At 44.0% G+C, this 12,386-nt stretch overlaps 1 protein-coding gene across 2 annotated transcripts in view; it reads left to right on the top strand.

Annotated features, from left to right (window-relative positions):
• Nucleotides 1–11,340, top strand: part of PSEN2 (presenilin 2) — a 29,365-nt gene extending 18,025 nt beyond the window's left edge. For both annotated transcript variants that reach the window (XM_067564831.1, XM_067564830.1), the window contains 3 exons: nucleotides 1,122–1,244; nucleotides 2,221–2,339; nucleotides 9,282–11,340. In XM_067564831.1, the coding sequence (XP_067420932.1) occupies nucleotides 1,122–1,244; nucleotides 2,221–2,339; nucleotides 9,282–9,437 (398 nt within the window). In that variant the 3' untranslated portion in view covers nucleotides 9,438–11,340. The remainder of the gene's footprint in view (nucleotides 1–1,121; nucleotides 1,245–2,220; nucleotides 2,340–9,281) is intronic.
• The last annotated feature ends 1,046 nt before the right edge of the window (nucleotides 11,341–12,386 follow it).

Genomic DNA, 12,386 nt, shown 5'->3' with positions numbered 1-12,386 from the left:
TAAAAGCATTTTCTAATATGTCTTCAAGTGCAGTTAGTAAAACCCCAATTATTAAATGGTTGGGGGGCACTTCTGGATTTTCACATAATTAGGTTGGATAATTAGTTTACTTTAGATTAAAATAAAACCACGTCTTAAAAATGAATGAGCAAAACCTGACTTGTGATGAAGTATCCTGGGGAGTGAGTGGGGTTTACTCTAAATGGTTTTCCCATTTAATCACTAAAAATATCTGCTTCTGTTGCACTTCAGAAGCCGGTAATAGTAGCTCTCTTAAACAGAGTTTTTAATTTTAATAAAAGGAAACAAAACAAATGGACCTTTAAAGCTTGATAACTGGGCACACTTATGTTCAGAATAAACCAAATAAAACTAGACTGGTCAATTTACTAACTAAGTGTAGAGGAGCATTAGTTCGCATCTAGTCCATGCAAAAGCACAATCTGGTGACGTAATGCGAACATTGTAGTCTGCTTGCTTGCATTTGCAACAGTGCGTTTAACAATAATCAGGGGAGGGATCTCTCAAAGTTTATCGCATACAGAGCAACTTGTTCAAGCCATTTTACCTCAACAAGGCAGTGCTTTGACAGGTTATTTAAAAAAAAAATTAGATGTTGCATGAAAAGTGTAATGAGCGCCCTTGACTAGCCTGTGAAGACTACAGATTCAATCACCTTCAGTACTGAATTGGTTTGAATGACGTGCTGGAAGGACTCATGTTGGCTTCAGTGTGTGCTGGATTGGGCCTCATTACACTAAAGACAAGACAGGCATTATGTTCTGTGTCTGTGCAAGTTTAGTGCAGCCCTTGAATTCCTAACAAATGGCTAAAGGGGCCCTTGGCGTGATGGCTTCTGTGTTTGGTCTGAGAATACTGTAGGTATGCACTCCAGACAAAGCCATTTAAAACCTGTATTTAATCCGGTCCTTATAAACACTACTGTTACACACTGAGACTTCACCCACTCATCCTTTAGTTTGGTATGGAGAAGCCCCTTATAAAGGCAACTTACCTTTATGTTTCTGAAAGCATGTTATTAATGTAGATGCCTTCATTTTGTTTCTTTTTTCGTATGTGGTTTTGGTGTCTTTCATTGTTGTTTTTTTGTGGGAACCCAGCTGAAGATGTGAGAGAGAACCATGACAATCCTGCATACTTGGAGTCCGAAATCTCTGAGGTCAGGACTCCAGCTCCAACCCATCCAACCACTTCCTTGTTAGAGGAGCTGGAAGAGGAGGAAAGTAAGGCAGACGAGTCTTGAAAACTTGCTTTTAAATGACATCCCACCATATACAGTAAGGGTCAGATTTTCCCACTCCTCACATTGGGAGCACCTTACTCTGAGTACTTCCATTGAAACAAATGGGACTATCTGAGAAGTAAGGTATGACTGAGTGAGAGTAAGAAGTGTATCAGAATCTGACCTGAAGTGGCTTTCATGCTGCAATATCTATTCTAAGTATGCTTAGAATTGGAGGCTGTTCTACCTAAGGGCTAATCGTAACACAGTTTTTGTACTAATTTAACTACATCAGTTTAGAAATTGCTGTGACTATATTGCTTTCTAAATGGATATAGTTATACCGGGGGAACCCCTAGTATGGAAACAGTTATAATTGGTATAAGGGCATTTAAAGTCTGGTAATAATAAGCTATGCTGATTTAAGCACTTTTATCCTAATATAATTGTCTGTGCTTGGGAGTTGGACCCATTTTAACTACATCTGTCTCTACTCCAGTATAGTTAAACTGGTACAAAATATATATGTAGAGCAGCCCTTACTATGCAAATGTTTACTATTTATTGGTGCCCACTGAGCTTGAGAAATCGTCACGTTATGTGGGATTCAACAGGCCAAACTATAGTAATGCTTGAGCTGGTTGGAGATTGGGTTTGGGGAGGATGGGAGAGAAGAAGGAAATTCTTTCCTGTTGCATAAATCTTCCAACCAGCTCTCGGTAACTTTTGATAAAAGAGATCTTTTGCGGTTTTGTGCATCTATAGAGGGAAGTCCTTTAGATTCTGTGAAATGAAGAGAAAGACTGTCTAGACAGGGAGGACATGGAAAACTTTAATGTTGTTAGCATGGTGGTCTGAGTTGTTAGTCAAGAGTAGAAAGTTTGACCAGTTGCACTGGAAGAGAGAGAAGGGATGGGTTTAAACCAAGGAAAACTGAGAAATGGGAGCACTGATGTGAATTTTTCACTTTTTAACAGGGGGTGTCAAGCTAGGTCTTGGAGACTTCATATTTTACAGTGTGCTTGTAGGGAAAGCAGCTGCCACTGCTAGTGGAGACTGGAATACAACACTAGCCTGTTTTGTAGCCATCCTTATCGTAAGTAAAACTGTAAAAGTTCTTTTTTTTTATTGAGGGGCATATCAGTAATTGGTCACTGTTAAATATAAAGCTACTGCTGTGTCTGTCTTGTGTAATATATGGGGAAGCCTACATGTGAATCTAACTATCATACTGTAGATAAAGGTGATAAGCATGGACACTTGGATATCTCTGGGACAAGAATGTGATCAACTCTAAACTGTCCCTCGGGCAAAAAAATCCTTAAAGAACAAGTAAGGGCTACTCTACACTAGCAGTTCTGCAGCAGTAGCACATCTGGTGAAGATGCTCTAAGCCGACAGGAAAGAGCTCTCCTGTTAACTTAATTACTCCACCTCTGTGAGAAGTGGTAGCTATGTCGGCAGGAAACGCTGTCCCGGCGACATAATGCTGTCTACACCGGTGCTTAGGTTAGTGTAAATTATGTCGCTCCAGGGTGTGGATTATTATTCACACCCTTGAGCGAGGTAAATTATACCTAAGTAAGCTATAGTGTACACAAGCCCTAAGATCCACATCGGCTGAAGTGTGGAGATCATGGGGCATGAAATGAGGACCTGGGGAAAGCAGCTAGAATTGAGCTGCTGCTGCTGTTGCTTCAATGGATAGAGATCAGGGACTTTTGTCACATTTAAGAGTGAGTAGTGAGAACTGAGAGCCTGGGCTCGAGAGAGAGAGAATTCCCTGCTTTGAGCCTGCTTGCACAGGTGCAACAGTGCGGGGGTGTGGCCTCCCTCACAGACTGACAAGGAGGGACGGCCCCGCATCCAGACACGGTGGAGAATGCAGGTACTGTCTGCCCTTCTGAAGCCCGGAGGATTGCACCCATTCTTAGCCTACCACCAGCAGAGGCCACCAAGGATTGGGACCAGCTGGTGAGATGGTGGGCCAGGGACCAGTGGAGACACTAAGCTGCCCAGATCCAGGAACAACTGTTACAGCGACTGGAGGCGCAACGCCAGATTTGGGTCATGTGACACCATCTCCCCACTTGAGCGTGGCCATATGGCTGATGGAGACGAAGGCTCCTGCCATGCAATAATGCCCTCCAGTCCAACAGCTGTTGGCCCTGTTTCGCCAAGGTCACGGTCATCGTGGGCCTTGCAAAACTATGCTTACAAGCCTTAGTTGATTCCAGATGTGGGCAGACCTTAGTGCACTAGCAGCTGATTCCAGCCTGCAACCAGACCAGAGGTCAGATTCCCCTCCACTGCATCCACAGGGATGTGAAAATGTACCCCACAGCCAAAGTGGCAGTGACGGTAGCAGGACTAACCCGGACGATGCCTGTTGGGGTCACCCCGGAGTTGCCTATCCCATCATACTCAGCCGAGACTGGCCTATGTTCTACTGGGTTCTATGAACCGTCAGCCTCTGAAGAACTTTGTGACATGATATCCCCCGTGTACACCCTTATGGTGTGATTTGTGTATCATTCATGTTCACCCTTACAGTATAACTGTGTATTGTCTAATGCAAAGTATGTCATGGAAGATGTTTTTTTTTTGAATGCTCATGACATACTGAACATTATTGTTATGGTAGCATGTTTCCTGCAATGCCATGCATATGTATAGGTAAGAAATGCTGTTAGGTCATATCCCCAAATGTGTGTCTCACATGGCTGAATAGATACAAACACACACACAGCTGAAGGTCCATGCCCAGCAGAGGCATGCATACAGGAACAATGGACTGGCCTGAGCATCATTGAGCACTTTGGCTCAAGTAGAAGAAATCACACCCATTGCCGGATGTGGCCGATCATCTGACCCCATGGGGTGTCGAGGAAACGTCTTAAAAGAAAAAGGCATCTTTGTCTCAGGGCTCTCCCTTGGAATCCATCTTCTAAGCAGCACCAAAGACTGAGAATCTGCCCATGGGGGGCGGGGGGGCAGAGCCTGGTTGCTAGAGGCATCGCAGCCAGCCTGTGTGGTAAACTGTCAGACTGAAAGTTACTGAAATATTAATCTTAGTTTAGGATGCAAGTTATTTTTTTAGTTAATTGTAATCTCTTGATTTATATTAATCTGATTTATAATCACTTAAAATCTTGCTGTAGTCAAACTTATTTGTTTGTTTTATCTAAAGCAGTGCATGTGGATTGAGTGTGTGCAGAGACCTCACTTAGAGTGACAGAGCTGGTGCATATCAATTTCTTTGATAAATTGACGGACAAATGTAAATGCGCCTGCAGGGTGGCAGTGTACGGCACTGAACCCTGCAACGCAGCAGTTCTCGAAGTTACATTGGGACTGAGGGTGTTTGCTGGAAGTCTATCCCAGGAGCGGCTGGCCAGAAACACTCCTTCTCTAAGTCAGGGACTGATTACTCGCAGGAGGCTGGGCATGGGCTGACCCAGGATTGGGTGGTTCATACAGCAAAGCGGGGTAAATTGGGGCCCAAGAGTGAGAAATTGGGGTGACACAGCTACACACAAGTCCAGATTGCAGGGGGGGGAACATCAGAAACCCCCATCCAGAAGGCTTGGGGGATCCCTCCGACGATATGGAGGTAGAAACGGGGAACTGGGCCTAGGTGACTTTGAGGGGGACTGCCCCGACCACATGGAGATGGAGGTAGAGGAACCTGACCCCAGCGATCAGTGTGCCCCACCAGCAGAACAGATCGCCATGAATGACAAGGCGTCCACCCTGCCAGAAGGGGAAAATGTCCGACTAGACGCAGCTGTGAACTTCTGCAGAGACCAAAAAGACAATCCCATGCTGAGCAATGCATATGAGCAATTGGCCTCTGTGGATGGCATTGCAGTAGACCTATGGTGGGCCACTCAGTGGACTCAATCCGAGCTTGTCCAAGTCAAACGGGTTTACCAAGTCAAACGGGACCCTTGGACCCAGGAGCCCCAGTCCCAACTACTGGTCGCTCGCTGCCATCAATGGGCTATGCTGTGATTGGCCCACAATGTCCCAGCCACCTGGGCCTGGGAAAAACCCTGGCCTGTTTTTTCTGGCCCAGCATCCACCAGGACATTAAAGATTACTGCACCTCATGGCCAGAGTGTCGGTTGTCGGCCCCAGTCGGGGGTACTGAAAGCCCCCCTGTTCCTCTTTCCACTGGTGGACACACCCTTTGAGAGGGTAGCCATGGACTTGGTGGAGCCTCTCGAGAAGAGTGCTGCGAGCTTCTGGTACATCCTCATAGTGGTGGACTATGCCACTCGCTTCCCTGAGACCGTGCTTCCCTGAGACTGAGTCCTCACCCTGCTCCCTTCCAACAAGTCTAAGCTGTTGGCCCACTAGCAGAGTCCATACAAGTTAATCCGCCGGACAGGCCTCCTCAACTACAAGGTCCACCAGCCAGACTGAAGGAAGAAGCATCACGTTAATCTTCTGAAGCCTTGGTGCAAACCAGAGGGACTCCTGATCACCCTGTACACCCCCAGTCTTGAATTAGGACCCTAAGTGCCTGTGGCAACCGAGCCCGAGACACCCTCCCTCCCCCCCTGCTCGGGGATGCCCTCTCAGAAGAACAGCTGAAGCAGGTCAGGTGTCTTATTGAGACTTTCCCCAAGACTTTTACTGCTGTGCCGGGCAAACCATGCAGATCCACCATATCATCTCTACTGATCCTGGAAAGATCATTGGGGGACAACCCGACGACTCCCGCGCCACATGCAGCAAGTGGTGGAACAAGGTGCCAAGTCATGTTGGAACTCTGAGTCATTGAGTGATTCTCCAGTGAGTGGTGGAGCCCTGTCGTGCTCATCCCCAAGCCGGATGGGACCTGTTGTTTCTGTATCTACTTCCAGAGGGTCCACGCAATATCAAGATTCAACGCTTACCCAACGCTGTTGGTAGATGAGCTCCTTGACCACTTGAGGGAGGCACAGAATATTATTACCCTTGATTTAACAAAGGGGTGCTGGCAGAAGGAGAAAACAGCCTTCGCCACCCCCAGTGGCCTCTACCAGTTTACCCAGATGCCTGTGGCTTCCATGGAGCCCCGGCAACCATCCAGCGACTCATGGATCACCTGCTGCGACCCCACATTGAGTACACCGCTGCCTACCTGGATGACGTCGTGATTTATAGCTGATGCTGGGAGGACCACCTGAACCAGATGACAGCTGTCCTGAGGACCTCTGGGAAGCAGGGCTGATGGTGAAACTCAAGAAGTGCCACATTGGTTGACAGGAGACCACCTGCCAATCCCTTGGGTGTGAGAAGGTGCAGCCTCTAATCAGGAAGATCTAGGCCATCCAGCGCTGGCCACCAAAAAGCAGGTGAGACAATTTCTGGGACTGGTTGTGTAATACCGCCGGTTTATCCCTGGGTTTCCCTCAATTGCTGCTCCCCTGACTAAGGACTGGCCACAGTGATTCCAGTGGTCCCCTGCATGTGAGGAAGCTTTTCGGGCTGTGCCACGAGCCCGTACTCTACAGCCCTGACTTTACCCGTGGATTAGTGGTCCAAATCGATGTCTCAGAGATAGGACTCGATGCCGTCTTCTCCCAGACCTTTGACGGAGAGGAACACCCGATCCTTCACCTTAGCCAAAAGCTGTTTCCCTGAGAATGCAATTACTCAACCATTGAGAAGGAGGCTCTGGCAATTAAGTGGGAGGTCGAGGCCCTCCGGTACTACCTCCCAGGGGCCCCCTTCCCCGTAATCATGGACCATGCACCCCTCAAGTGGCTCCAAATCATGAAGGAGACCAACCCCAGACTTATGAGGTGGTATCTTACCCTCCCGCCATTTGCATTTACTGTGCAACATCAGGCCAGTAAGGAGAACACAAATGCCGATAAGCTATCAGGGCTGGGTGAGGGAGGCCTGGCCAAACCCGGAGCCTTGGCCAGGGCATCCATGCCTGCCCCCACCTGAAGGAATATTGTGTAATATTCCCAAAGATGTGTCCTTAAACAGATGTGTGCTTAAAACAGATCCAGGCAAAACTCTCCAGGAGCAGAGGGGTAGTTTGCACCTCATTAAGGCGTGTATAGAACAAACCCAGATCAGCATTCCAGGAATAAAGGACTGGCCTGGGCATTGATGGAGGGTCCTCTCAAGTGAATCACCTCCCTTCCCTGTGGTAGCTTGGAATCATAGGGAGTGATGCTCACAGACTCAGGACATGGATGAGTCCATGTAAGGACATTGGTTATCGTCTGACCCGGGAGAGTGGGGGGGCAAAGCCCCAGAGGCAAGAAGGAACATTTTAAAAAGGGGAGACATTTGCCATGCTCGCTCTCTCTCTTCCTCCTCCATCAACAAACACAACCAAGGAACTGAAGTGCTGACCAAAGGGGAGAGCCTGGCTGAGAGGGAATCAGCTAGCCTGTGGTGAGAATCACCTAAGTTTGTAAGTTCCAGAGGGGTAGTCGTGTTAGTCTTCAAGGTGCTACAGGACTCATTGTTTTTGCTGTATACAGACTAACAAATTTCTGCAAGCATAAGCTTTTGTGGGCTGCAACCCACTTTGTCAGATGCCTGCAGAAATGTGTTAGTCTTTAAGGTGCTACAGGACTTTCGTTCCTTAAGTTTGTAAGGTTGCTGAAAGTGTTAAGCTTAGTTTAGAATGAGTTGGTACAACTTGCTTGCTGGAGGCTGTGTGCAAACAGCCCAGAAGTGGGAGTTCTTACAGCAAAACAGAGTAAGATGGGCTCCAGGAATGGGGGATTGTGGTGACACAGTGATCCACCAGTCCAGATTGCACTATGGGAACATCACAGAGGGATGGTCCCACACCCCTGCAGAGATATACAACCAGGGTTATGGAACATGTGACTTGGTGCCTGGTTTTCCTCAGATAAACAGGCTATGTATGAATAGTTTGTCTTAACAAAAAGAGTTTTCCTTATAAAACCACTACAAATCCATTGATTTGTGCTGTGCAGTGCTCTGGGAAAATTGGTTAATTCCTAGTCCCACTGTCTTGCTGTACATGTCTGAAGGAGCTGAGTGTTGCAGAGGCAGTATGTGCATGGCTTGCTCAGCTATGAACAGGCCTTTCTGTGTGAAAGGAGTGGGCAGAAAGAAAAACTTCCTTGATGGTAAAAGAGCCCTAGAGAGGGAAGAATGCAACCACTGAATGACTGACTGGAATTAGGTTCTAATCAGCCTTAAAATCTAGGGATCATGGTTGAAAAAAGGACCGAGTCTGCTTATCACTAGCCATTGGATGCTTTCAGAGGTTAAAGGGAAACCTACCATCTCTTACTGGTGATAACCCTTTAAAAGAAAAGAATTCAGACAACTGAATTGTATGCCAAGAAAACAGATATGCACTCACGCGCACCTATATCTCACATGCGTGCACACACATGCGCACACACACCTCACTTTGGCTCTGTTGAAGGGACACTCCAAGTGAAATTCAGATCTTGACCTGCTTTACAGCTACCAAGTGTTTATCCCAGAATAAGGAGAGAACTAATCCGGGAAGGACCGGAGGTTTTTTTTCTGTTTGGTGGGGGGTCCCCATAGACCTTGACAACTGGAAAGATGTTAAAAATAGATCTACTATGTGTTAATCCCTGTATGGAAAATGAAGCTTGTTGTGTTTGTAGCTAACTATAACTTAGACACTTACCTGTAACTGATCAGTAAATGCTACATAAAGGTGTAGAACGAAGATTTGAAATAGTATGTAAATAAATTAACCTTTCAATGTTAGTTGTATATTAACAAGGACATGGATGGTACCTCTTGCTTATACTACCTTCCTATCTGAGAGAGCTTGTGATCTGGATTGCTGGGAGATTTTCTGATCCATGTGCCCTCAAACATGGATCAGAAAATATGCTTCCAGTGTTTATGAAGTAAGGGACTACATCCCAGCCCCTCTAGCCCCTCATGCTTCGCTTTCTATGCAGTACATAGTATATTATTCACATCCTGTGGTGCCTACAACAAAAGCATTTCTGGGTGTCTTGTGTGTAACGTGTTCTTTTGTCCTTGTTCCTCTCTCTGGTAGGGTTTGTGTCTGACTCTTCTATTGCTGGCTGTGTTCAAGAAAGCATTGCCTGCGCTTCCCATCTCCATCACGTTTGGCTTGGTATTCTACTTCTCAACAGACAACCTTGTTCGACCTTTCATGGACACCCTTGCATCCCACCAGTTGTATATTTAAAGATGAAGAAGAAGAAGAAGAAACAAAAGTTGGAAGATTCTTTTTAAAGCATTGCTGTGAAATATGGCATTTTAAATGGATGAAGTTGTATAGTTTTACACTTAGTGCCATATATTTTTAAGAAAAGTTCTTAAAACTATCATGGGATACTTAGTAAAATCTAGTAGCAAACATCTAGGGCTAAGATTTTCAAGGGAGTTAGGCACCCAACTGTTGAAATTCACTGGAAGTCGGGTATCTAACTCCCTTGGGCTCCTTTGAAAACCCATCTTCAGCATTGGTGCCTGAGTAGTACCTGAATGCATTTGATCTAAATATCTGTTGCAAATAGAGAGTCTTTTATGTAGTACATGTGCATGTAGGAGGAGCTAGGACCTGTGTTTATGCTTTTGATCTGGATTTGCAAAATGCACAGCACTTTGAAAGTGAGAAGTGCTAACACTAATTGAAAGTAAGCCACAGAATCATAATTGGACAAGTGAGGTAGTCAGTGAATATATAGGAGAGTAGATTAATATCACTGGCTGTGAGCATTCGACAGAGAGAGTGCTTTTCCCATAGGAATGTTTCCAACAATTAGGGCCCAATACTGAAAGCCGTCTGTGGGTGGAACTCTCACTGAAATCAGGATCTGGCCCTTTGTCTAAAAAGGTTGCTTACTATTTCTCTAATAAAACCCTGGCTTTTGTAACAATGTGCCCTTGGTTGGGATCTAAAAGCATGAGGCTCTACTGGCTGAGCTAAAAGCTCAAAGGTTATGTACAAACTCATGAACCCCATAAGTGGATGAGCCACACTGGAAGAGTGAGTTATGTTTTCCTCTTTTCCTAGCAGTTGAAGTGCTAGGAAACATCTTCTCTGTTCACTATTACAAACCTAAGATGACCAAAAAGGTTGGAAATATGACAGAACTTCAATTAAACCAGTTGAACTAAACTTCCTGTGTGTATCCTTTGTCTTATTCCTGTGTGCAATGTAATCATTATAGGGAGAAATTTTCTCTCTCCTTTATAAAGAGATTCTCTTATACTGACCTAGGCTTGACTTATCTATTTTTTTAGTATTGTTTAAATACTTTTTATTACAAGCTTAGACATACTATATAAATATTTAATGGAAGAGTGACTATTTTGGAAATACATTACTATAGTTTGTATCAAAATGTGGGGATGCAATTTTTTTGATCTGCAGTCTGTTATTCTAAATAAGGCATGGATGAAGCTAAAAATAATTACAAGGCTAAAGTGACCCCATCAAAATCAGTGTTTTTTGCAAGCTAACATGTGTCTGACTCGAGCTTCCTGCCAGATGTTAATCATTCTGTTTTTCATTGTGTTCTGTTTTTCTTCCAAGAGCCAATGTCTAAGAAATATAATTCCTTTGATTTACCTCAAGTGTCAAGCACATAAACAAGCTTATTTTGCTTTGACAGTTAATGTGTAAAATATACCATTTATGCAAGGCTTGTGTGAACAAATGTGATAGAATTGGCAGGAGTAAAAAATTAATGTCTGCAAGTATTCTTTTTTAGAAAAGGCACTGAATTATGTATTTTTAATTTTTTTCCAAGACTTAAGTCTAACCTATTTTAATATTTTAAAAAATGCTTATTTAATAATATATTTAATAACAATTCACTCAAATAGTTTAAAAGCCAATTGTAATTTGGATGTTTATAGGGATTTTATGTATCTCAGCTTGGACAAAACTCATTTCTGCTTTTTGTTGAGTCTGTTTCACTGTCATTTTCTCACTGCTGCTATGTATAAGGTTACAAATGCTTCAGCAGAGTAGTTAATTGTTACTAAAGGTGTTTCCATGGAAATCTAAAAATAATGGGCATATTTGTTGGTTTTAAGGTTTATGTTTGTTTTTGAAATAAAATATCTAAATTTTTGGGCAAGACTTGACTGAATCTAATTTTTAGCTAGATGAATTTTTTTCTCAGATTGCATAGTGTGGAGTGAATGTCAAATCTTTATATACAATGAAGAGAATGCTGCAGGCTGCACGCATTTGTGGCATATTTATGTTACAGTGAATTTATTTTACGCAATCTGAAATTGGAAATGAAGGAACATAGGGTTACCTCCTCTGGTGTAAATTGACGTAACTCCAGTGAGGCTGATGTTGCTATCCTGATTATATCTGCTGAGGATCTAGCCTTGATTGAGCATATCTGCCTGAAATCTTTCTTCTGAATGTAATTAAAAGGCAACTTAACAACACACTCTAGTCAGTGCAACTAAACATATCCTGAAGGAGTGGTGGTGGAGTATATTGTGTCTATACTAGAGTGGGTTTAACTGTACATTTTATATATAGTTTTAAATAAGTGTACAACTTTTAAAATGACCTTGGGTGATTCTTACATATGTTGCACAAAAGTGAAACTTTGCTCGTGATGTTAGTGTGGTGCAGAAAACTTGAAAAGGGAGAGGAGAATGGATGACTTGAAGGAGAAGCAGGACTCTGTAGCACAGTGGCTGCTAGTATGTTAAACCTTTATCTAAGCCCTTGCAATGTAAATCGGTCCTGTGACCCTGAACTTAATATCTTTAGGATAAGTGGTTTTTTGTTTTTGATTCCGTAAAATACATAAGTATGTACTTTAAAACCCATCAAAAAAACCGTGGGTCTTCAGCACATGCTTTGCTGAATAGGGATTTTAGTAGTATTGGAGAAGCCACATAGCAACATGTACTAGTCAGGACATGGACTGTCTCTTACCACGTACAGCACATGTCACACTGGAGCCCTGCTCTGAGTAGGTCTCTGGCTGCTGCTGTGCTATAAATAACAAATATAATCACAAGGAGGGAAAGGGACTCTACCAGGCACAGCCCAGAGGCCAAGATTCTGTATCTTAACTGTGATAACATTCTTAAAAACAAGCTTTTTAAACTAAGCCAAATATAGGTGTATGTGGTGTAACACAGCAAGATTTGG

The sequence above is a fragment of the Emydura macquarii genome, unplaced genomic scaffold (genome assembly GCF_026122565.2).
Source record: "Emydura macquarii macquarii isolate MOO-44397 ecotype Brisbane River unplaced genomic scaffold, CSIRO-AGI_Emac_v2 contig_2676, whole genome shotgun sequence".
NCBI classification, from domain to species: domain Eukaryota; kingdom Metazoa; phylum Chordata; order Testudines; family Chelidae; genus Emydura; species Emydura macquarii.
The sequence above is the reverse complement of the archived record's forward strand: the minus strand, read 5'-3'. Positions and strand labels throughout refer to the sequence as shown.